Source organism: Oncorhynchus nerka, linkage group LG13 (assembly GCF_034236695.1).
Source record: "Oncorhynchus nerka isolate Pitt River linkage group LG13, Oner_Uvic_2.0, whole genome shotgun sequence".
Classification (NCBI taxonomy): domain Eukaryota; kingdom Metazoa; phylum Chordata; class Actinopteri; order Salmoniformes; family Salmonidae; genus Oncorhynchus; species Oncorhynchus nerka.
In genome coordinates this window covers 96,632,920-96,657,921 of record NC_088408.1, presented here as the reverse complement: position 1 = coordinate 96,657,921, position 25,002 = coordinate 96,632,920, and the positions used below count along the sequence as shown (strand labels likewise).

The 25,002-nt window shown below is 48.4% G+C and overlaps 1 protein-coding gene across 1 annotated transcript in view; it reads right to left on the bottom strand.

The window, feature by feature from the left end:
* The window catches only part of LOC115122266 (extracellular matrix organizing protein FRAS1-like), a 523,719-nt gene that overhangs the window by 132,007 nt on the left and 366,710 nt on the right, over positions 1-25,002 (bottom strand). The window contains 1 exon segment of the mRNA XM_065027018.1: positions 12,493-12,674. Coding sequence (XP_064883090.1) covers positions 12,493-12,674 — 182 coding nt within the window.

Sequence of the window (25,002 nt, the reverse complement as noted above, 5' to 3'; positions counted from 1 at the left end):
AGAGAAGGAGAGAGGGATACGGAGAGAAGAAGAGAGAAGGAGAGAGGGATATGCAGAGGAGAAGAGAAGAAGAGAGAAGAGAGAGGGATATGCAGAGGAGAAGAGAAGAAGAGAGAAAGAGAGAGGGATATGCAGAGGAGAAGAGAAAGAAGAGAAGAAGGAGAGAGGGATATGCAGAGGAGAAGAGAAGAAGAGAGAAGGAGAGAGGGATATGCAGAGGAGAAGAGGAGAAGAGAGAAGGAGAGAGGGAAGGAGAGGAGAAGAGGAGAAGAGAGAAGGAGAGAGGGATATGCAGAGGAGAAGAGGAGAGAGAAGGAGAGAGGGATACGGAGAGGAGAAGAGAAGAGAGAAGGAGAGAGGGATACGGAGAGGAGAAGAGAAGAAGAGAGAAGGAGAGAGGGATATGGAGAGGAGAAGAGAAGAAGAGAGAAGGAGAGAGGGATATGGAGAGGAGAAGAGAGAAGAGAGAGGGAAGAGGAGAAGAGAAGAAGAGAGAAGGAGAGAGGGATACGGAGAGGAGAAGAGAAGAGAGAAGGAGAGAGGGATACGGAGAGGAGAAGAGAAGAAGAGAGAAGGAGAGAGGGATATGGAGAGGAGAAGAGAAGAGAGAAGGAGAGAGGGATATGGAGAGGAGAAGAGAAGAAGAGAGAAGGAGAGAGGGATATGCAGAGGAGAAGAGGAGAAGAGAGAAGTAGAGAGGGATACGGAGAGGAGAAGAGAAGAAGAGAAGAGAGAAGGAGAGAGGGTTACGGAGAGGAGAAGAGAAGAAGAGAGAAGGAGAGAGGGATATGCAGAGGAGAAGAGAAGAAGAGAGAAGAGAGAGGGATGCAGAGGAGAAGAGAAGAAGAGAGAAGGAGAGAGGGATCTGGAGAGGAGAAGAGAAGAAGAGAGAAGGAGAGAGGGATATTGAGAGGAGAGAGAGAAGAGAGAAGGAGAGAGGGATACGGAGAGGAGAAGAGAAGAAGAGAGAAGGAGAGAGGGATATGCAGAGGAGAAGAGAAGAAGAGAGAAGGAGAGAGGGATACGGAGAGGAGAAGAGAGAAGGAGAGAGGGATATGCAGAGGAGAAGAGAAGAAGAGAGAAGGAGAGAGGGATACGGAGAGGAGAAGAGAAGAGAGAAGGAGAGAGGGATACGGAGAGGAGAAGAGAAGAAGAGAGAAGGAGAGAGGGATACGGAGAGGAGAAGAGAGAAGGAGAGAGGGATATGCAGAGGAGAAGAGAAGAAGAGAGAAGGAGAGAGGGATACGGAGAGGAGAAGAGAAGAAGAGAGAAGGAGAGAGGGATATGCAGAGGAGAAGAGAAGAAGAGAGAAGGAGAGAGGGATACGGAGAGGAGAAAGAGAAGAGAGAGAGGGATATGCAGAGGAGAAGAGAAGAAGAGAGAAGGAGAGAGGGATACGGAGAGGAGAAGAGAGAAGAGAGAAGGAGAGAGGGATATGCAGAGGAGAAGAGAAGAAGAGAGAAGGAGAGAGGGATACGGAGAGGAGAAGAGAGAAGGAGAGAGGGATATGCAGAGGAGAAGAGAAGAAGAGAGAAGGAGAGAGGGATACGGAGAGGAGAAGAGAAGAGAGAGAAGGAGAGAGGGATACGGAGAGGAGAAGAGAAGAGAGAAGGAGAGAGGGATACGGAGAGGAGAAGAGAAGAAGAGAGAAGGAGAGAGGGATATGCAGAGGAGAAGAGAAGAAGAGAGAAGGAGAGAGGGATATGGAGAGGAGAAGAGAAGAAGAGAGAAGGAGAGAGGGATATGCAGAGGAGAAGAGAAGAAGAGAGAAGGAGAGAGGGATACGGAGAGGAGAAGAGAAGAAGAGAGAAGGAGAGAGGGATATGCAGAGGAGAAGAGAAGAAGAGAGAAGGAGAGAGGGATACGGAGAGGAGAAGAGAAGAAGAGAGAAGGAGAGAGGGATATGCAGAGGAGAAGAGAAGAAGAGAGAAGGAGAGAGGGATACGGAGAGGAGAAGAGAGAAGGAGAGAGGGATATGCAGAGGAGAAGAGAAGAAGAGAGAAGGAGAGAGGGATACGGAGAGGAGAAGAGAAGAGAGAAGGAGAGAGGGATACGGAGAGGAGAAGAGAAGAAGAGAGAAGGAGAGAGGGATACGGAGAGAAGAAGAGAGAAGGAGAGAGGGATATGCAGAGGAGAAGAGAAGAAGAGAGAAGGAGAGAGGGATACGGAGAGGAGAAGAGAAGAAGAGAGAAGGAGAGAGGGATATGGAGAGGAGAAGAGAAGAAGAGAGAAGGAGAGAGGGATATGCAGAGGAGAAGAGAAGAAGAGAGAAGAGAGAGGGATATGGAGAGGAGAAGAGAAGAAGAGAGAAGGAGAGAGGGATATACAGAGGGAAGAGGAGAAGAGAAGAAGAGAGAAGGAGAGAGGGATATGCAGAGGAGAAGAGAAAGAAGAGAGAAGAGAGAGGGATACAGAGAGGAGAGGAGAAGAGAGAAGGAGAGAGGGATATGGAGAGGAGAAGAGAAGAAGAGAGAAGGAGAGAGGGATACGGAGAGGAGAGAGAGAAGAGAGAGAAGGAGAGAGGGATACGGAGAGGAGAAGAGAAGAAGAGAGAAGGAGAGAGGGATATGCAGAGAGGAGAAGAGAAGAAGAGAGAAGGAGAGAGGGATATGCAGAGGAGAAGAGAAGAAGAGAGAAGGAGAGAGGGATATGCAGAGGAGAAGAGAAGAAAGAGAAGGAGAGAGGGATGCAGAGGAGAAGAGAAGAAGAGAGAAGGAGAGAGGGATATGCAGAGGAGAAGAGAAGAAGAGAGAAGGAGAGAGGGATACGGAGAGGAGAAGAGAAGAAGAGAGAAGGAGAGAGGGATATGCAGAGGAGAAGAGAAGAAGAGAGAAGGAGAGAGGGATACGGAGAGGAGAAGAGAAGAGAGAAGGAGAGAGGGATATGCAGAGGAGAAGAGAAGAAGAGAGAAGGAGAGAGGGATATGAGAGGAGAAAGAGAGAGAGAAGGAGAGAGGGATATGCAGAGAGAAGAGAAGAGAAGAAGAGAGAAGGAGAGAGGGATATGGAGAGGAGAAGAGAGAGAGAGAAGGAGAGAGGGATACGGAGAGGAGAAGAGAAGAAGAGAGAAGGAGAGAGGGATACGGAGAGAGAGAGAGAAGAGAGAAGAGAGAGGGATATGCAGAGGAGAAGAGAAGAAGAGAGAAGGAGAGAGGGATACGGAGAGGAGAAGAGAAGAAGAGAGAAGGAGAGAGGGATATGCAGAGGAGAAAGAGAAGAAGAGAGAAGGAGAGAGGGATACGGAGAGGAGAAGAGAGAAGAGAGAGGGATATGCAGAGGAGAAGAGAAGAAGAGAGAAGGAGAGAGGATATGCAGAGAGGAGAAGAGAAGAGAGAAGAGAGAAGAAGAGAGGAGAAGAGAAGAAGAGAGAAGTAGAGAGGGATATGCAGAGGAGAAGAGAGAAGGAGAGAGGGATATGGAGAGGAGAAGAGAAGAAGAGAGAAGGAGAGAGGGATATGCAGAGGAGAAGAGGAGAAGAGAGAAGTAGAGAGGGATACGGAGAGGAGAAGAGAAGAAGAGAAGAGAGAAGGAGAGAGGGTTACGGAGAGGAGAAGAGAAGAAGAGAAGAGAGAAGGAGAGAGGGATATGCTAAGGAGAAGAGAAGAAGAGAGAAGTAGAGAGGGATATGCAGAGGAGAAGAGAAGAAGAGAGAAGGAGAGAGGGATACGGAGAGGAGAAGAGAAGAAGAGAGAAGGAGAGAGGGATATGGAGAGGAGAAGAGAAGAAGAGAGAAGGAGAGAGGGATATACGGAGGAGAAGAGAAGAAGAGAGAAGGAGAGAGGGATATGCAGAGGGAGAAGAGGAGAAGAGAAGAAGAGAGAAGGAGAGAGGGATACGGAGAGGAGAAGAGGGAGAAGAGAGAAGGAGAGAGGGATATGCAGAGGAGGAGAGAAGAAGAGAGAAGGAGAGAGGGATATGGAGAGGAGAAGAGAAGAAGAGAGAAGGAGAGAGGGATACAGAGAGGAGAGAGAGAAGAAGAGAGAAGGAGAGAGGGATATGCAGAGGAGGAGAAGAGAAGAGAAGAGAGAAGGAGAGAGGGATATGCAGAGGAGAAGAGAAGAAGAGAGAAGGAGAGAGGGATATGCAGAGGAGAAGAGAAGAGAAGAGAGAAGGAGAGAGGGATAGAGGAGAAGAGAAGAAGAGAGAAGGAGAGAGGGATATGCAGAGAGAAGAGAAGAAGAGAGAAGGAGAGAGGGATACTGGAGAGGAGAAGAGAAGAGGAAGGAGGAGAAGAGAAGAAGATATGCAGAGAGGGATATGCAGAGGAGAAAAGAAGAGAAGAGAGAAGGAGAGAGGGATAGGGAGAGGAGAAGAGAAGAAGAGAGAAGTAGAGAGGGATATGCAGAGGAGAAGAGAAGAAGAGAGAAGGAGAGAGGGATATGCAGAGGAGAAGAGAAGAAGAGAGAAGGAGAGAGGGATACGGAGAGGAGAAGAGAAGAGGAGAGAGAAGGAGAGAGGGATATGCTAAGGAGAGGAGAAGAGAAGAGAGAGAGAAGGAGAGAGGGATATGCAGAGAGGAGAAAGAGAGAAGAAGAGAGAAGGAGAGAGGGATATGCAGAGGAGAAGAAGAGAAGAAGAGAGAAGGAGAGAGGGATAGGAGAGAGGGAGGAGAAGAAGAGAAGAAGGAGAGAGGGATATGCAGAGGAGAAGAGAAGAAGAGAGAAGGAGAGAGAGGGATACAGAGGAGAGAGAAGAGGAGAAGAGAGGATATGCAGAGAGGGATGCAGAGAAGAAGAGAAGAAGAGAGAAGGAGAGGGATATGGAGAGGAGAAGAGAAGAAGAGAGAAGAGAGAGGGATACGGAGAGGAGAAGAGAGAGAAGTAGAGAGGGATATGCAGAGGAGAAGAGGAGAAGAGAGAAAGAGAGAGGGATATGCAGGAGAAGAGAAGGATAGGAGGATAAGAGGAGAAGAGAAGAGAAGAAGAGAGAGGGATACGGAGAGGAGAAGAGAGAGAGAAGAGAGAAGGAGAGAGGAGAGGAGAGAAGAAGAGAAGAAGAGAAGAGAGAGGGATATGGAGAGGAGAGGAGAAGAAGAGAGAAGTAGAGAGGGATATGCAGAGGAGAAGAGAAGAAGAGAGAAGGAGAGAGGGATATGCAGAGGAGGAGAGGAGAAGAGAAGAAGAGAGAAGTAGAGAGGGATACGGAGAGGAGAAGAGAGAAGTAGAGAGGGATATGCAGAGGAGAAGAGAAGAAGAGAGAAGGAGAGAGGGATATGGAGAGGAGAAGAGAAGAAGAGAGAAGGAGAGAGGGATATGGAGGAGAAGGAGAGAGGAGAGAAGAGAGAGAAGGAGAGGGGATACAGAGGAGAGAAGAGGAGAAGAGAGAAGAGAGAGGGATATGCTGAGGGAGGAGAGAGAAGAGAAGAAGAGAGAAGGAGAGAGGGATATGGAGAGGAGAAGAGAAGAAAAGAGAAGGAGAGAGGGATATGGAGAGGAGAGAGAAGAAGAGAGAGAAGGAGAGAGGGATATGCAGAGGAGAAGAGAAGAGAGAGAAGGAGAGAGGGATATGGAGAGGAGGAGAGAGAAGAGAAGGAGAGAGGGATATGCAGAGGAGAAGAGAAGAGAGAGAAGGAGAGGGAGGAGAGGAGGAGAGAAGAAGAGAGAAGGAGAGAGGGATATGCAGAGGAGAAGAGAAGAAGAGAAGAGAGAGAGGGATATGCAGAGAGAGGAGAAGAGAAGAGAAGAGAGAAAGAGAGAGGGATACGGAGAGGAGAAGAGAAGAAGAGAGAAGGAGAGAGGGATATGCAGAGGAGAAGGAGAAGAGAGAGAGAAGGAGAGAGGGATATGCAGAGGAGAAGAGAAGAAGAGAGAAGGAGAGAGGGATATGCAGAGGAGAAGAAGAGAAGAGAGAAGAGAGAGAAGGGAGAGAGAGGAGAGAAAAGAAGAGAGAGAAGGAGAGAGGGATATACAGAGGAGAGAGAAGGATATGAGAGAGGACAAGAGGAGAAGAGAAGAGAGAGAGAGAGAGGGATATGCAGAGGAGAAAGAAGAAGAGAGAAGGAGAGAGGGATATGCAGAGGAGAAGAGAAGAAGAAGGAGAGAGGGATAGGAAGAGGAGAAGAGAAGAAGAGAGAGAGGAGAGAGGGATACGGAGAGGAGGAGAGGAGAAGAGAGATATATGCAGAGGAAGAGAAGGAGAAGGAGAGAGGGATACTGGAGAGGAGAAGAGAAGAGAGAGAGGAGAGAGGGATAGAGGAGAGGAGAAGAGAAGAAGAGAGAAGAGAGAGGGATACGGAGAGGAGAAGAGAGAAGGAGAAGAGAGGGATATGCAGAGGAGAAGAGAAGAAGAGAGAAGGAGAGAGGGATATGCAGAGGAGAAGAAGAAGAGAAGAGAGAAGGAGAGAGGGATACGGAGAGGAGAAGAGAAGAAGAGAGAAAGAGAGGGATATGCAGGAGAGAAGAAGAGAAGAGAGAAGTAGAGAGGGAGAGAGAGGAGAAGAAGGAGAAGAGAGAGAGAGAGAGAGAGGAGAAGAGAGGAAGAGAGAGAAGAGAGGAAGGGAGAGAAGGAGAAGAAGAGAAGAGAGAGAGAGAAGGAGAGAGGGAGAGAGGAGAGAAGAAGAAGAGAGAAGGAGAGAGGGATATGCAGAGGAGAAGAGAAGAAGAGAAGGAGAGAGGGATACAGAGGAGAAGAGAAGAAGAGAGAGAAGGAGAGAGGGATATGCAGAGGAGAAGAGAAGAAGAGAAGAGAGCAGAGAGAGGGAGAGAGGAGAAAGAGAAGAAGAGAGAAGAAGGAGAGAACGGAGAGAGAAGAGAAGAGAGAAGGAGAGAGGGATATGCAGAGGAGAAGAAGAAGAGAGAAGAGAGAAGGAGAGAGGGATATGCTGGAGAGAAGAGAGAAGAGAGAAGGAGAGAGGGATATGCAGAGGAGAAGAGAAGAAGAGAGAAGGAGAGAGGGATATGCAGAGGAGAAGAGAAGAAAGAGAGAAGGAGAGAGAGGGATATGCAGAGGAGAAGAGAAGAAGAGAGAAGGAGAGAGGGATACGGAGAGGAGAAGAGAAGAAGAGAGAAGGAGAGAGGGATATGCAGAGGAGAAGAGAAGAAGAGAGAAGGAGAGAGGGATATGCAGAGGAGAAGAGAAGAGAGAGAGAAGGAGAGAGGGATATGCAGAGGAGAAGAGAGAGAAGAGAGAAGGAGAGAGGGATATGCAGAGGAGAAGAGAAGAAGAGAGAAGGAGAGAGGGATATGGAGAGGAGAAGAGAAGAGAAGAGAGAGGAGAGAGGGATATGGAGAGAGGAGAGAGAGAAGAAGAGAGAGAGAAGGAGAGAGGGATATGGAGAGGAGAAGAGAAGAAGAGAGAAGGAGAGAGGGATATGCAGAGGAGAAAGAGAAGAAGAGAGAAGGAGAGAGGGATATGAGAGGAAGAGAAGAGAGAGAAGAGAAGGAAGAGAGGAGAAGAGAGGAGAGAAGAGGGAGGAGAGAGAAGGAGAGGAGAGAGGGAAGAGAGGAGAAGAGAGAGAGGAGAGAAGGAGAGATAGAGGAGGAGAAGAGAAGAAGAGAGAAGGAGAGAGGGATATGCAGAGGAGAAGAGAAGAAGAGAGAAGAAGGAGAGAGGGATATGCAGAGGAGAAGAGAAGAAGAGAGAGAAGGAGAGAGGGATATGCAGAGGAGAAGAGAAGAAGAGAGAAGGAGAGAGGGATATGCAGAGGAGAGGCAGAAGAGAAGAAGAGAGAAGGAGAGAGGGATACGGAGAGGAGAAGAGAGAAGAGAGAAGGAGAGGGATATGCAGAGGAGAAGAGAAGAAGAGAGAAGGAGAGAGGGATATGCAGAGGAGAAAAGAAGAGAAGAGAGAAGGAGAGAGGGATATGCAGAGGAGAAGAGAAGAAGAGAGAAGGAGAGAGGGATATGCAGAGGAGAAGAGAAGAGAGAGAAGGAGAAGAGAGAGAGAGGGATATGAGAGAAGGAGAGAGGAGAGGAGAAGAAGAAGAGAGAGAAGGAGAGAGGGATATGCTGAGGAGAAGAGAAGAAGAGAGAAGAGAGAGGGATATGCAGAGAGGAGAAGAGAGAAGGAGAGAGAAGAGAGAGAGAGGAGAGGAGAAGAGAAGAAGAGAGAAGGAGAGAGGGATATGCAGAGGAGAAGAGAAGAAGAGAGAAGGAGAGAGGATATGCAGAGGAGAAAGAAGAAGAGAGAAGAGAGAGGGATATGCTGAGGAGAGAGAGAGAGAGAAGAAGAGAGAAGGAGAGAGGATATGAGAGAGGAGAAGAGAAGAAGAGAGAAGGAGAGAGGGATATGCAGAGGAGAAGAGAGAGAGAAGGAGAGAAGGAGGGATGCTGGAGGAGAAGAGGAGAGAAGAGAAGGAGAGAGGGATATGCAGAGAGGAGAGAAGAAGAAGAGAGAGGGAGAGAGGAGAAGAGAAGAGAGAGAGGAGAGAGGGAGAGAGAGGAGAAGAGAGAAGAGAGAAGAGAGAGAGGGATATGCAGAGGAGAAGAGAAGAAGAGAGAAGGAGAGAGGGATATGAGAGGAGAAGAGAAAGAAGAGAGAAGTAGAGAGAGGATATGCAGAGGAGAAGAGAAGAAGAGAGAAGGAGAGAGAGGGATATGCAGAGGAGAAGAGAAGAAGAGAGAAGGAGAGAGGGATATGCAGAGGAGAGAAGAGGAGAAGAGAGAAGGAGAGAGGGATATGAGAGGAGAAGAGAAGAGGAGAGAGAAGGAGAGAGGGATACGGCAGAGAGAGAGGAGAGAAGAAGAGAGAAGTAGAGAGGGATATGCAGAGGAGAAGAGAAGAAGAGAAGGAGAGAGGGATACGGAGAGAAGAGAAGAGAAGAAGAGAGAAGGAGAGAGGATACGGAGAGGAGAAGAGGGAGAAGAGAGAGAGAGGATACGGAGAGGAGAAGAAACAGAGGAGAAGAGAAGAGAAGAGAGGAGAGAGAAGAAGGAGATAAGAGAGGGATATGCAGAGGAAAGAGAGAAGAAGAGAGAAGGAGAGAGGGATATAGAGAAGGAGAGAAGAGAAGAGAGAGAGAAGAGAGAGAGGAGAGAGAGGGAGAGAGGAGGAGAAGAGAAGAGAAGAGAAGAGAGAAGGGATAGGGCAGAGGAGAAGAGAAAGAAGAGAGAAGGAGAGAGGGATATGCAGAGAGAAGAGAAGAAGAGAGAAGGAGAGAGGGAGAAGAGAGGAGAAGAGAGAGAAGAGGAAGGAGCAGAGGAGAAGGAAAGAGAAGGAGAGAGGGATACGGAGAGGAGAAGAGAAGAAAGAAGAGAGAGGGATAGGGCAGAGAGAGAAGAGAAGAAGAGAGAAGGGAGAGAGGGATATGCAGAGGAGGAGAAGAGAGAAGGAGAAGGAAGAGAGGAAGGAGAAGAAGAGAGAAGGAGAGAGGAAGAGAGAAGAGAAGAGAGAAGGAGAGAGGGATATGTGCAGAGGAGAAGATAGAAGAAGAAGAGAAGAGAGGATACAGAGGAGAGGAGAAGAGAAGAAGAGGAGAAGAGAGGGATAGAAGGAGAAGAGAAGAGGAGAGGAGAAGAGAGAGAAGAGAGAAGAGAGGGGATACGGAGAGAGGAGAAGAGAGAGAAGGAGAGAGGAGACGCAGAGAGGAGAGGAGAGAAGAAGAAGAGAAGGAGAGAGGGATATGCAGAGGAGAAGAGAGAGAAGAGAGAAGGAGAGAGGGATATGCAGAGGAGAAAGAAGAAGAGAGAAGGAGAGAGGGATACGGAGAGGAGAAGAGAAGAGAAGAAGGAGAGAGGGATACGAGAGAGGAGAAGAGAAGAAGAGAGAAGGAGAGAGGATACGGAGAGGAGAAGAAGAAGAAGAGAGAAGGAGAGAGGGATATGCAGAGGAGAAGAGGAGAAGAAGAAGAGAGAAGGAGAGAGGGATATGGAGAGGAGAGAAGAGAGAGAAGAGAGAAGTAGAGAGGGATATACAGAGGAGAAGAGAAGAAGAGAGAAGGAGAGAGGACAGGAGAGGAGAAGAGAAGAGAAGGAGAGAGAGGGAGAAGAGAGAAGAGAGAGAGAAGAAGAGAGGGATAGAGAGAGGAGAAGAGAAGAGAGAGAAGGAGAGAGGGAAGAGAGGAGAAGAGAAGGAGAGAAGGATAGAGAGGAGAAGAGGAGAAGAGAAGAGAAGAGAGAAGAGAGGGATATGCAGAGGAGAAGAGAAGAGAGGGAATGCAGAGAAGGAGAGAGGGATACGGAGAGAGAGAAGAAGAAGAGAAGAGAGAAGGAGAAGAAGAGAGAAGCAGAGAGGAGCAGAAGGGAGAAGAGAAGAAGAGAGAAGGAGAGAGGGATATGGAGAGGAGAAGAGAAGAAGAGAAGAAGGAGAGAGGGATATGAGAGGAGAAGAGAGAGAAGAGAGAAGGAGAGAGGGATACGGAGAGGAGAAAGAGAAGAAGAGAGAAGGAGAGAGGGATATGAGAGGAGAGAGGAGAAAGAGAAGAAGAGAGAAGGAGAGAGGATATGAGAGAGGAGAAGAGAAGAGGAGAGAAGGAGAGAGGGATATGCAGAGGAGAAGAGAGAGAAGAGAGAAGAGAGAGAGGATATGCAGAGAGAAGAGAAGAAGAGAGAAGGAGAGAGGGATACGGAGAGGAGAAGAGAAGAAGAGAGAAGGAGAGAGGGATATGCTGAGGAGAAGAGGAGAGGAGATAGAAGGAGAGAGGGTTACGGAGAGGAGAAGAGAAGAGGAGAGAGAAGGAGAGAGGGATATGCAGAGGAGGAGAGAAGAAGAGAGAAGGAGAGAGGGATATGCAGAGGAGAAGAGAAGAAGAGAGAAGGAGAGAGGGAAGGAGAGGAGGAGAAGAGGAGAGAAGAAGAGAGAGAGGGATACGGAGAGGAGAAGAGAGAGAGGGATATGCAGAGGAGAAGAGAAGAAGAGAGAAGGAGAGAGGGATATGCAGAGGAGAAGAGAAGAGAGAAGGAGAGAGGGATAGTGCAGAGGAGAAGAGGAGAGAAGAGAGAAGGAGAGAGGGTTACGGAGAGGAGAAGAGGAGAGAAGAGAGAAGGAGAGAGGGATATGCAGAGGAGAAGAGAAGAAGAGAGAAGGAGAGAGGGATATGCTGAGGAGAAGAGAAGAAGAGAAGAGAGAAGGAGAGAGGGTTACGGAGAGGAGAAGAGAAGAAGAGAAGAGAGAAGGAGAGAGGGTTACGGAGAGGAGAAGAGAAGAAGAGAGAAGGAGAGAGGGATACGGAGAGGAGAAGAGAAGAAGAGAGAAGGAGAGAGGGATATGCAGAGAAGAGAAGAGGAGAGAAGGAGAGAGGGATACGGAGAGGAGAAGAGAAGAAGAGAGAAGGAGAGAGGGATATGCAGAGGAGAAGAGGAGAAGAGAAGAAGAGAGAAGGAGAGAGGGTTACGGAGAGGAGAAGAGGAGAAGAGAGAAGTAGAGAGGGATATGCAGAGGAGAAGAGAAGAAGAGAGAAGGAGAGAGGGATACGGAGAGGAGAAGAGAAGAAGAGAGAAGGAGAGAGGGATACAGAGAGGAGAAGAGAAGAGGAGAGAAGGAGAGAGGGATACAGAGAGGAGAAGAGAAGAGGAGAGAAGGAGAGAGGGATACGGAGAGGAGAAGAGAAGAAGAGAGAAGGAGAGAGGGATATGCAGAGGAGAAAAGAAGAGAAGAGAGAAGGAGAGAGGGATATGCAGAAGAGAAGAGAGAAGAAGGAGAGAGGGATATGCAGAGGAGAAGAGAAGAAGAGAGAAGGAGAGAGGGATACGGAGAGGAGAAGAGAGAAGAGAAGAGGAGAGAGGGATAAGAGGAGAAGAGAAGAAGAGAGAAGGAGAAGAGGGATATGCAGAGAGGAGAAGAGAAGAAGAGAGAAGGAGAGAGGGATACAGAGGAGAAGAGAAGAAGAAGAAGGAGAGAGGGATAGAGGAGAAGAGAAGAGAGAAGAGAGAGGGATATGCGGAGAGGAGAAGAGAAGAAGAGAGAAAGAGAGAGGGATGAGAGAGAAGAGAAGAGAAGAGAGAAGGAGAGAGGGATATGGAGAGGAGAAGAGAAGAGAAGAGAGAAGGAGAGAGGGATACGGAGAGGAGAAGAGAAGAAGAGAGAAGAAAGAGAGGGATATGCAGAGGAGAAGAGAAGAAGAGAGAAGGAGAGGATACGGAGAGGAGAAGAGAAGAAGAGAGAAGGAGAGAGGGATATGCAGAGGAGAAGAGAAGAAGAGAGAAGGAGAGAGGGATACTGGAGAGAGAGCAGAAGGAGAGAGGGAGAGAGGAGAAGAGAAGAAGAGAGAAGGAGAGAGGGATATGGAGAGGAGAAGAGAAAGGAGAGAAGGAGAGAGGGAGACTTGAGAGGAGAAGAAGAAGAGAAGGAGAGAGTGATATGCAGAGGAGAAGAGAAGAGAAGAGATAAGGAGAGAGGGATACGGAGAGGAGAAGAGAAGGAGAGAGATAGAAATAAGAAAGTAACAGAGTTGAAAAAAAGCTGTAGAAGACAGGAAGAAAGAAAGAAAAGAGCATGCAGGAGGAAAAGCAAACGGACTGTGGAAAGATTGTTTGTGAGTTTATGCCCAGTGAACCTGAGGCAGGCAGGCAGACAGGTGGATGGGTAGGTGGACAATGGGCACACAACCACAACTAACCTGGAACAGGAAGGTGTCTCCTTCCGTCAAGCCGGTGGTGCCAAAGTGTTTGTACCACACAGTGCCCTCATTCACATCCTGCTGAGTGAAGGAGGAGGTGGGGGTAGAGCTCCTGTCGTCGGGCGAGGGCTGCCAACCTTCCAACGGGCCGTCGGCTGGCATTGGCACCAACAGCACTTCACCTGGAGGGAGGAGAGGGAGAAATAGAGAAGAGGGAGGAGATAGATGGGGGAGAGAATCAGGAAGGGAGAAATAGAGAAGAGGGAGGGGATAGATGGGGGAGAAAATCAGGAAGGGAGAAATAGAGAAGAGGGAGGGGATAGATGGGGGAGAGAATCAGGAAGGGAGAAATAGAGAAGAGGGAGGGGATAGATGGGGGAGAAAATCAGGAAGGGAGAAATAGAGAAGAGGGAGGGGATAGATGGGGGAGAGAATCAGGAAGGGAGAAATAGAGAAGATGGAGGGGATAGATGGGGGAGAAAATCGGGAAGGGAGAAATAGAAGTTAAGGGAGAGGGGAGAGAGAATCAGGAAAGGGGAGAGAGAAACTCCATTAAATTAATCAAAACAGGAACATTTTACATTTGGCTAGAAATTCAAAAGTAAATGATCTTAATTAACAAAGACAAATGTCCTCCTGTGTGCTACCCATATCCGCCCACTAGAATCCCCATACTTTAAATAAGACAGCTCCTCCATCCTGGAGGGGGAAATCAACCATTTCCAGGCCCAGGGACATTTACTTGTCTGTGGCAACCTAAATGCCAGAACCGGACAAGAACCTGACACCCTCAGCACACAGGGGGACATACACCTACCTGGAGGTGACAGCATTCCTTCCCCCATATGCCCCCTAGACACAACTATGACAACATAACCAACAAAAAACGTGTCACAACTCCTGCAGCTCTGTTGCATGCTGGGTATGTACATAGACAATGGTAGGCTTCGAGGGGACTCCTTTGGTAGGTAAACCTATAGCTCATCTCTTGGCAGTAGTACTGTAGACTACATTATCACTGACCTCAACCCAGAGTATCTCAGAGCGTTCACAGTCAGCCCACTGACAACCCTATCAGACCACAGCAAAATCACAGTCTACTTGAACAGAGCAATACTCAACCATGAGGCATCAAAGCCAAAGGAACTGAGTAATATTAAGAAATGATATAGATGGAAGGAAAGTCATTTGGAAAAAAAACAAAAAGCAATTAGGCAACAATTTAGACAATTTCCTGGACAAAATGTTCCACTGTAATAGTGAAGGTGTAAACTTGGCAGTAGAAAACCTAAACAGTATATTTGACCTCTCAGCTTCCCTATAAAATCTAAAAATCGCAAATAGAAAACGAAGAAAATAAACAACAATGACAAATGGTTTGATAAAGAATGCAAAAATCTAATAAATAAATTGAGAAACCTGCCCAACCAAAAACATAGAGACCCGGAAAACCTGAGTCTACGCCTTCACTATGGTGAATCACTAAAACAATACAGAAATACACTACGGAAAAAGAAGGAACAGCACGTTAGAAATCAGCTCAATGTAACTGAAGAATCCATAGAATCTATACACTTCTGGGAAAATGAGAAAACACTAAGCAAACAACAACACAAAGAATTATCTATCCAAAATGGAGATGTTTGGCTAAACCACTTCTGCAATCCTTTTGGCTCTATAACAAAGAACAAACAGCAAAAACATATACATGATCAAATACACATCTTAGAATCTACTATTAAAGACAACCAGAACCCACTCGATTCTCCAATTACCTGGAATGAACTACAGGACAAAATACAAACCCTCCAACCCAAAAAGGCCTGTGGTGTTGATGGTATCCTCAATGAAATTATTAAATATACAGACAACAAATTCCAGTTGGATATACTAAAACTCTTCAACATTATCCTCAGCTCTCAGCTCTGGCATCTTCCCCAATATTTGGTGCCAAGGACTGACACCTTAATTGACAAACAAACAGACCAAAACAAAGGCAAATTTCTTATCCTTTGTTGATTTCAAAAAAGCCTTTGACTCAATTTGGTCTGCTATACAAACTGATGGAAAGTGGTGTTGGGGGAAAAACATACAACATTATAAAATCCATGTACGTCGACAAACAAGTGTGCGGATAAAATAGTAAAAAAACACACATTTCTCCCCACAGGTCCGTGGGGTGAGACAGGGATGCAGCTTAAGCCCCACCCTCTTCACCATATATATCAATGAATTGGCGAGGGCACTAGAACAGTCTGCAGCACCCGGCCTAGAATCTGAAGTCAAATGTCTACTGTTTGCTGATGATCTGGTGCTTCTGTCCCCAACCAAGGAGGGTCTACAGAAGCAACTAGATCTTCTGCACAGATTCTGCCAGACTTGGGCCCTGACAGTAAATCTCAGTAAGACCAAAATAATGGTGTTCCAAAAATGGTCCATTTGCCAGGACCACAAATACAAATTCCATCTAGACACCGTTGCCCTAGAGCACACAAAACACTATACATACCTCGGCCTAAACATCAGCGCCACAGTTAACTTCCACAAAGCTGTGAACGATCTGAGAGACAAGAAGGGCCTTCTATGCCATCAAAAGGAACATAAAATTCTACATACCAATTAGGATCTGGCAAAAAATTATTGAAATAGGTTGTAGAACCCATTGACCTTTATGGTTGTGAGGTCTGGGGTCCGCTCACCAACAAAGACTTCACAAAATGGGACAAACACCAAATTGAGACTCTGCATGCAGAATTCTGCAAAAACAATCCTCAGAGTACAACGTAGAACACCAAATAATGCAGAGCAGAACTAGGCCGATACCCACTAATGATCAAAATCCAGAAAAGAGCCATTCAATTCTACAACCACCTAAAAGGAAGCGATTCCCAAACCTTCCACAACAAAGCCGTCACCTACAGAGAGATGAACTTGGAGAAGAGTCCCCTAAGCAAGCTGGTCCTGGGGCTCTGTTCACAAACACAAACAGAGCCTCAAGGACAGCAACGCAATTAGACACAACCCAAAAAGATAATTACTTGACACATTGGAAATAATTAATTTTAAAAAACAGAGCAAACTAGAATTCTATTTGGCCCTAAACAGAGAGTACACAGTGGCAGAATACCTGACCACTGTGACTGACCATGACCATGGTAGAGACCATGACCATATTAGAGACACATATTTCCCGCACATTATACCGATTTATTTACCCTTGTGTACGTTAACCATTGGCACATCGTTACAACACTGTATAGAGACATAATATGACATTTGAAATGTCTTTATTCTCTTGGAACTTCTGTGAGTGTAATGTTTACTGTTCATTTTATTGTTTATTTCACTTTTGTATATTATCTACTTCAATTGCTTTGGCAATGTTAACATGTGTTTCCCATGCCAATAAAGCCCCTTGAATTGAATTGAATTGAGAGAGAGGAAGAGGGGAGAGAGAATCAGGAAGGGAGAGAGAGAGAAGGTAAGGGAGAGGGGAGAGATAATCAAGAAGGGAGAGAGAGAGAAGGTAAGGGAGAGGGGAGAGAGAATCAGGAAGGGAGAGAGAGAGAAGGTAAGGGAGAGGGGAGAGAGAATGAGGAAGGGAGAAAGAGAGGTTAAGGGAGAGGGGAGAGAGAATCAAGAAGGGAGAGAGAGAGAAGGTAAGGGAGAGGGGAGAGAGAATCATGAAGGGAGAGAGAGAGAGAAGGTAAGGGAGAGGGGAGAGAGAATCAGGAAGGGAGAGAGAGAGAAGGTAAGGGAGAGAGAGAGAGAGAGAGAGAGAAGATAAGGGAGAGGGGAGAGAGAATCAGGAAGGGAGAGAGAGAGAAGGTAAGGGAGAGGGGAGAGATAATCAAGAAGGGAGAGAGAGAGAAGGTAAGGGAGAGGGGAGAGAGAATCAGGAAGGGAGAGAGAGAGAGAAGGTAAGGGAGAGGGGAGAGAGAATGAGGAAGGGAGAAAGAGAGAAGTTAAGGAGAGGGGAGAGAGAATCAAGAAGGGGAGAGAGAGAGAAGGTAAGGGAGAGGGAGAGAGAATCATGAAGGGAGGGAGAGAGAGAGAATCAGGAAGGGGAGAGAGGGAGAGAGAAGGTAGAGAGGGAAGGGGAGAGAGAGGAGAAGAGAATCAAGAAGGGGAGAGAGAGAGAGAGAGAGAGAGAAGATAGGAGAGGGGAGAGAGAATCAGGAAGGGAGAGAGAGAGAGAAGGTAAGGGAGAGGGGAGAGAGAATCAGGAAGGAGAGAGAATCAAGAAGGGAGAGAGAAGGAGAGAGAAGATAAGGGAGAGGGAGAGAGAATCAGGAAGGAGAGAAAGAGAGGTTAAGGGAGAGGGGAGAGAGAATCAGGAAGGGAGAGAGAGAGAAGGTAAGGGAGAGGGAGAGAGAATCAAGAAGGGAGAGAGAGAGAAGGTAAGGAGAGGGGAGAGAGAATGAGGAAGGAGAAAGAGAGGTTAAGGGAGAGGGGAGAGAGAATCAGGAAGGGAGAGAGAGAGAGAGAGAAGGTAGGGGAGAGGGGAGAGAGAATCAGGAAGGGAGAGAGAGAATCAAGAAGGGAGAGAGAGAGAAGAGAGAGAGAGAAGATAAGAGACGAGGGAGAGAGAATCAGAAGGAGAGAGAGAGAGAAGGTAAGGAGAGGGGAGAGAGAATCAGGAAGGAGAGAGAGAGAAGGTAAGGAGAGGGGAGAGAGAATCAAGAAGGAGAGAGAGAGAAGGTAAGGGAGAGGGGAGAGAGAATGGGAGGAAGGGAGAGAGAGAGGTTAAGGGAGAGGGGAGAGAGAATCAGAGAAGGTAAGGAGAGAGAGAGAGAGAGAAGGTAAGAAGGGAGAGGGGAGAGAGAATCAAGAAGGGAGAGAGAGAGAGAAGGTAAGGGAGAGGGGAGAGAGAATGAGGAAGGAGAGAAGAGAGGTTAAGGGAGAGGGGAGAGAGAGAATCAAGAAGAGAGAGAGGTAAGAGAGGGGAGAGAGCATCAGGAAGGAGAGAGAGAATCAAGAGAGGGAGAGAGAAGAAGAGAGAGAGAGAGAAGGTTAAGGGAGAGGGGAGAGAGAATCAGGAAGGAGAGAGAGAGAGAAGGTAAGGGAGAGGGGAGAGAGAATCAGGAAGGGAGAGAGAGAGAAGGTAAGGGAGAGGGGAGAGAGAATCAGGAAGGGAGAGAGAGAGAGAGAAGGTAAGGGAGAGAGAGAGAATCAGGAAGAAGAATGTAAGGGAGAGGGGAGAGAGAATCAGGAAGGGAGAGAGAGAGAAGGTAAGGGAGAGGGAGAGAGAATCAGGAAGAGAGAGAGAGAATCAGAGAAGAGAGAGAGGGAGAGGAGAGAGAATCAGAAGAGAGAGAGAGAAGGTAAAGGAGAGGGGAGAGAGAATCAGGAAGGGAGAGAGAGAGAAGGTAAGGGAGAGGAGAGAGAATCAGGAAGGAGAGAGAGAGAAGGTTAAGGGAGAGGGGAGAGAGAATCAAGAAGGAGAGAGAGAGAGAAGGTAAGGGAGAGGGGAGAGAGAATCAGGAAGGGAGAAAGAGAGGTTAAGGGAGAGGAGAGAGAATCAGAAGGAGAGAGAGAGAAGGTAAGGGAGAGGGGAGAGAGAATCAAGAAGGAGAGAGAGAGAAGGTAAGGAGAGGGGGGAGAGAGAATCAGGAAGGGGAGAAAGAGAGGTTAAGGGAGAGGGGAGAGAGAATCAAGAAGGAGAGAGAGAGAAGGTAAGGGAGAGGGGAGAGAGAATCAAGAAGGGAGAGAGAGAGAAGGTAAGGGAGAGAGGAGAGAGAATCAGGAAGGAGAGAGAGAGAAGGTAAGGGAGAGGGAGAGAGAATCAGGAAGGGAGAGAGAGAGAAGGTAAGGGAGAGGGGAGAGAGAATCAGGAAGGGAGAAAGAGAGAAGTTAAGGGAGAGGGGACAGAGAAGGTAAGGGAGAGGGGAGAGAGAATCAGGAAGGGAGAAAGAGAGAAGTTAAGGGAGAGGGGAGAGAGAATCAGGAAGGGAGAGAGAGAGAAGGTAAGGGAGAGGGAGAGATAATCAGGAAGGAGAGAGAGAGAAGGTAAGGAAGGAGAGAGAATCAGGAAGGGAGAGAGAGAAGAGATAAGGAGAGGGGAGAGAGAATCAGGAAGGGAGAGAGAGAGAGAAGGTAAGGGAGAGGGGAGAGAGAATCAAGAAGGGAGAGAGAGAGAAGGTAAGGGAGAGGGGAGAGAGAATGAGGAAGGGAGAAGAGAGGTTAAGGGAGAGGGAGAGAGAATCAGGAAGGGAGAGAGAGAGAGAAGGTAAGGGAGAGGGGAGAGAGAATCAAGAAGGAGAGAGAGAGAAGGTAAGGGAGAGGGGAGAGAGAGAGAATCAGGAAGGAGAGAGAGAAGGTAAGGGAGAGGGAGAGAGAATCAGGAAGGAGAAAGAGAGAGAGAGAGACAGAGAAGGTAAGGGAGAGGGGAGAGAGAATCAGGAAGGAGGAGAGAGAGAAGGTAAGGGAGAGGGAGAGAGAATCAGGAAGGGAGAGAGAGAAGGTAAGGGAGAGGGAGAGATAATCAGAAGGGAGAAGAGAGAAGGTAAGGAGAGGCGAGAGAGAATCAGGAAGGAGAGAGAGAAGGTAAGGAGAGGGGAGAGAGAATCAGAAGGAGAGAGAGAGAAGGTAAGGAGAGGGGAGAGAGAATCAAGAAGGAGAGAGAGAGAAGGTAAGGGAGAGGGGAGAGAGAATGAGGAAGGGAGAAAGAGAGGTTAAGGAGAGGGGAGAGAGAATCAAGAAGGAGAGAGAGAGAAGGTAAGGGAGAGGGGAGAGAGAATCAAGAAGGGAGAGAGAGAGAAGGTAAAGGGAGAGGGAGGAGAGAGAATCAGGAAGGGAGAGAGAGAGAAGGTAAGGGAGAGGGAGAGAGAATCAAGAAGGGAGAGAGAGAAGGTAAGGGAGAGGGGAGAGATAATCAAGAAGGGAGAGAGAGAAGGTAAGGGAGAGGGAGAGAGAATCAGAAGGATAGAGAGGAAGGTAAGGGGAGGGGAGAGAATCAGGAAGGAGAGAGAGAGAGAAGGTAAGGGAGAGGGGAGAGAGAAATGAGGAAGGAGAGAAAGAGAGGTTAAGGGAGAGGGGAGAGAGAATCAAGAAGGAGAGAGAGAGAAGGTAAGGGAGAGGGGAGAGAGGGAAGGAGAGAGAGAGAAGGTAAGGAGAGGGGGGAGAGAGAATCAGGAAGGGAGAGAGAGAGAAGGTAAGGGAGAGAGAGAATCAGGAAGGGAGAGAGAGAAGAAGGAGAGGGGACAGAGAAGGTAAGGAGAGGGAGAGAGAATCAGGAAGGAGAAAGAGAGAAGTTAAGGGAGAGGGGAGAGAGAATCAGGAAGGGAGAGAGAGAGAAGGTAAGGGAGAGGGGAGAGAGAATCAGGAAGGGAGAGAGAGAGAAGGTAAGGGAGAGGGGAGAGAGAATCAAGAAGGGAGAGAGAGAGAAGGTAAGGGAGAGGGGAGAGAGAATGAGGAAGGAGAGAGAAAGAAGGTAAGGGAGAGGGGAGAGAGAATCAAGAAGGAGAGAGAGAGAAGGTAAGGGAGAGGGGAGAGAGAATCAAGAAGGGAGAGAGAGAGAAGGTAAGGGAGAGGGGAGAGAGAGAGAATCAGGAAGGAGAGAGAGAGAAGGTAAGGGAGAGGGGAGAGAGAATCAAGAAGGGAGAGAGAGAGAAGGTAAGGGAGAGAGAGAGGAAGGGAGAGAGAGAAGGTAAGGGAGAGGGGAGAGAGAGAAGAAGAGAGAAGGTAAGGGAGAGGAGAGAGAATCAGAGAAGGAGAAGAGAGAAGTTAAGGGAGAGGGGAGAGAGAATCAGGAAGGAGAGAGAGAGAAGGTAAGGGAGAGGGGAGAGAGAATCAAGGAAGGGAGAGAGAGAGAAGGTAAGGGAGGGGAGAGAGAATCAGGAAGGGGAGAAGGTAAGGGAGAGGGGGAGAGAGAGAATCAGGAAGGAGAGAGAGAGAAGGTAAGGGAGAGGGGAGAGAGAATCAGGAAGGGAGAGAGAGAGAAGGTAAGGGAGAGGGGAGAGAGAATCAGGAAGGGAGAGAGAGAGAAGGTAAGGGAGAGGGGAGAGAGAATCAGGAAGGGAGAGAGAGAGAAGGTAAGGGAGAGGGAGAGAGAATCAGGAAGGGAGAGAGAGAGAAGGTAAGGGAGAGGGGAGAGAGAATCAGGAAGGGAGAGAGAGAATCAAGAAGGGAGGGAGAGAGAATCAAGAAGGGAGAGAGAGAAGGTAAGGGAGAGGGGGAGAGAGAATCAGGAAGGAGAGAGAGAGAGAAGGTTAAGGGAGAGGGGAGAGAGAATCAGGAAGGGAGAGAGAGAGAAGGTAAGGGAGAGGGAGAGAGAATCAAGAAGGAGAGAGAGAGAAGGTAAGGGAGAGGGGAGAGAGAATCAGGAAGGAGAGAGAGAGAAGGTAAGGGAGAGGGGAGAGAGAATCAGGAAGAGAAGGTAAGGGAGAGGGGAGAGAGAATCAGGAAGAGAGAGAGAGAAGGTAAGGGAGAGGGGAGAGAGAATCAAGAAGGAGAGAGAGAGAAGGTAAGGGAGAGGGAGAGAGAATCAGAAGGAGAGAGAGAGAAGGTAAGGAGAGGGAGGGGAGAGAGAATCAGGAAGGGAGAGAGAGAGAAGGTAAGGGAGAGGGAGAGAGAATCAAGAAGGGAGAGAGAGAGAAGTAAGGAGAGGGGAGAGAGAATAAGGGAAGGAGAGAGAATCAGAAGGAGAGGAGAAGGTAAGGGAGAGGGAGAGAGAATCAGGAAAGGAGAGAGAGAAGGTAAGGAGAGGGGAGAGAGAATCAGGAAGGAGAGAGAGAGAAGGTAAGGGAGAGGGGAGAGAGAATCAAGAAGGAGAGAGAGAAAAGGTAAGGGAGAGGGGAGAGAGAATCAGGAAGGAGAGAGAGAGAAGGTAAGGGAGAGGGGAGAGAGAATCAAGAAGGGAGAGAGAGAGAAGGTAAGGGAGAGGGGAGAGAGAATCAGGAAGGGGAGAGAGAGAGGAGAAGGGAGAGGAAGGAGAGAGAGAGAAATCAGGAAGGGGGAGAGAGAAGAGAGAAGAGAGAAGGTAAGGGAGGGGAGAGAGAATCAGGAAGGGAGAGAGAGAGTTAAGGGAGAGGGGAGAGAGAATCAAGAAGGAGAGAGAGAGAGAAGGTAAGGAGAGGGAGAGAGGAGAAGGAGAGAATCAAGAAGGAGAGGAGAGAGAATCAGGAAGGGAGAGAGAGAGAGGTAAGGGAGAGGGAGAGAGAATCAAGAAGGAGAGAGAGAGAAGGTAAGGGAGAGGGAGAGAGAGAATCAGGAAGGAGAGAGAGAAGAAGGTAAGGGAGAGAGAGAGAATCAAGAAGGGAGAGAGAGAGAAGGTAAGGGAGAGGGAGAGAGAATCAGGAAGAGAGAGAAAAGGAGGAGAGGGAGAGAGAATGAGGAAGGGAGAGAGAGAGAGGAAGGTAAGGGAGAGGGAGAGAGAATCAGGAAGGGAGAGAGAGAAGGTAAGGAGAGGGAGAGAGAATCAGGAAGGAGAGAGAGAGAAGGTAAGGGAGAGGGGAGAGAGAATCAGGAAGGAGAGAGAGAGAGAAGGTAAGGGAGAGGGGAGAGAGAATCAGAGAAGGGAGAGAGAGAGAGAGGTTAAGGGAGAGGGGAGAGAGAATCAAGAAGGAGAGAGAGAGAAGGTAAGGGAGAGGGGAGAGAGAATCAGGAAGGGAGAGAGAGAGAAGGTAAGGGAGAGGGGAGAGAGAATCAGGAAGGGAGAGAGAGAGAAGGTAAGGGAGAGGGGAGAGAGAATCAAGGAGAGAGAGAGAAGGTAAGGGAGAGGGGAGAGAGAATGAGGAAGGGAGAGAAGAGAAGGTTAAGGGAGAGGGGAGAGAGAATCAAGAAGGAGAGAGAGAGAGAGATAAGAGAGAGAGAAGAATCAGGAAGGGAGAGAGGGTAAGGGAGAGGGGAGAGAGAATCAGGAAAGAGAGAGAGAGAAGGTAAGGGAGAGGGAGAGAGAATCAGGAAGGAAGGGAGAGAGGAGAGAAGAGAAGAAAAGGTAAGGGAGAGGGAGAGAGAATCAGGAAGGGAGAGAGAGAGAAGGGTAAGGAGAGGGGAGAGAGAATCAGGAAGGGAGAGAGAGAGAGAAGGTAAGGGAGAGGGGAGAGATAATCAGGAAGGAGAGAGAGAGAAGGGAGAGAGAGAGAGGGAGAGAGGAGAGAAGGGAGGGAGAGAGAATCAGGAAGGAGAGAGAGAGAAGGTAAGGGAGAGGGAGAGAGAATCAGGAAGGGAGAGAGAGAGGTTAAGGGAGAGGGGAGAGAGAATCAAGAAGGGAGAGAGAGAGAAGGTAAGGGAGAGGGGAGAGAGAATGAGGAAGGAGAAAGAGAGGTTAAGGGAGAGGGGAGAGAGAATCAGGAAGGGAGAGAGAGAGAAGGTAAGGGAGAGGGGAGAGAGAATCAAGAAGGAGAGAGAGAGAAGGTAAGGGAGAGGGGAGAGAGAATCAGGAAGAGAGAGAATCAAGAAGAGAGAGAGAGAAGGTAAGGAGAGGGGAGAGAGAATCAAGAAGGGAGAAGAGAGAGAAGGGAGAGGGGAGAGAGAATCAAGAAGGGAGAGAGAGAAGGTAAGGGAGAGGGAGAGAGAATCAAGAAGGGAGAGAGAGAGAAGGTAAGGGAGAGGGGAGAGAGAATCAGGAAGGAGAGAGAGAGAAGGTAAGGGAGAGGGAGAGAGAATCAGGAAGGGAGAGAGAGAGAAGGTAAGGGAGAGGGGAGAGAGAATCAGGAAGGGAGAGAGAGAGAAGGTAAGGGAGAGGGGAGAGAGAATCAGAGAAGGGGAGAGAGAGAGAAGGTAAGGAGAGGGGAGAGAGAATCAAGAAGGGAGAGAGAGAGAAGGAATAGAGAATAAGGGAGAGGAGAGAAGGTAAGGGAGAGGGAGAGAGAGAATCAGGAAGGGAGAGAGGAGAAGGTAAGGGAGAGAGAGAGAGAGAGAATCAGGAAGGGAGAGAGAGAGAAGGTAAGGGAGAGGGGAGAGAGAATCAGGAAGGAGAGAGAGAGAGAAGGTAAGGGAGAGGGGAGAGAGAATCAGGAAGGAGAGAGAGAAGGTAAGGGAGAGAGAAGAGAGAGAGAGAGAGAGAGAGAGAGAAGATAAGGAGAGGGGAGAGAGAATCAGGAAGGGAGAGAGAGAGAAGGTAAGGAGAGGGAGAGAGAATCAGGAAGGGAGAGAGAGGTTAAGGAGAGGAGAGAGAATCAAGAAGGAGAGAGAGAGAAGGTAAGGGAGAGGGGAGAGAGAATCAGGAAGGAGAAAGAGAGGTAAGGGAGAGGGGAGAGAGAATCAGGAAGGGGAGAGAGAGAAGGTAAGGGAGAGGGGAGAGAGAATCAGGAAGGGAGAGAGAGAAGGTAAGGGAGAGGGGAGAGAGAATCAGGAAGGAAGAGGAGGGAGAGAGAGAAGGTAAGGGGAGGGGAGAGAGAATCAAGAAGGAGAGAGAGAGAAGGTAAGGGAGAGGGGAGAGAGAATCAAGAAGGGAGAGAGAGAGAAGGTAAGGGAGAGGAGAGAGAGAATCAAGAAGGGAGAGAGAGAAGGTAAGGGAGAGGAGAGAGAATCAGGAAGGGAGAGAGAGAAGGTAAGGGAGAGGGGAGAGAGAATCAGAAGGAGAGAGAGAGAAGGTAAGGGAGAGGGGAGAGAGAATGAGGAAGGGAGAGAGAGAGAAGGGAGAGGAGGGAGAGGGAGAGAGAGAATCAGGAAGAGAGAGAGAGAGAAGGTAAGGGAGAGGGAGAGAGAATCAAGAAGGGAGAGAGAGAAGGTAAGGGAGAGGGAGAGAGAATCAGGAAGGGAGAGAGAGAGAAGGTAAGGGAGAGGGGAGAGAGAATCAGGAAGGAGAGAGAGAGAAGGTAAGGGAGAGGGAGAGAGAATCAGAAGAGAGAGAGAGAAGATAAGGGAGAGGGGAGAGAGAATCAGGAAGGGAGAGAGAGAGAGAAGGTAAGGGAGCATCAGGAAGGGAGAGAGAGAATCAAGAAGGGAGAGAGAGAGAGATAAGTTAAGAGAATCAGGAAGGAGAGAGAGAGAGAAGATAAGGGAGAGGGGAGAGAGAATCAGGAAAGGAGAGAGAGAAGGTAAGGGAGAGGGAGAGAGAATCAGGAAGGAGAGAGAGAGAATCAAGAAGGGAGAGAGAGAGAGAGAGAGAGAAGATAAGGAGAGGGGAGAGAGAATCAGGAAGGGAGAAGAGAGAAGGTAAGGGAGAGAGAGAGAATCAGGAAGGGAGAGAGAGGGGTTAAGGGAGGGGAGAAAGAATCAAGAATAGAGAGAGAGAGGTTAAGGGAGAGGGGGAGAGAGAATCAGGAAAGAGAGAGAGAGAAGGTAAGGGAGAGGGAGAGAATCAGGAAAGAGAGAGAGAAGAGAGAGAGAGAAGGTAAGGGAGAGGGGAGAGAGAATCAAGAAGGGAGAGAGAGAGAGAAGGTAAGGGAGAGGGAGAGAGAATCAAGAAGGGAAGAGAGAGAGAAGGTAAGGGAGAGGGGGAGAGAGAGAATCAGGAAGGGAGAGAGAGAGAAGGTAAGGGGGGGAGAGAGAATCAGGAAGGGAGAGAGAGAGAAGGTAAGGGAGAGGGAGAGAGAATCAGGAAGGGAGAGAGAGAGAGAAGGT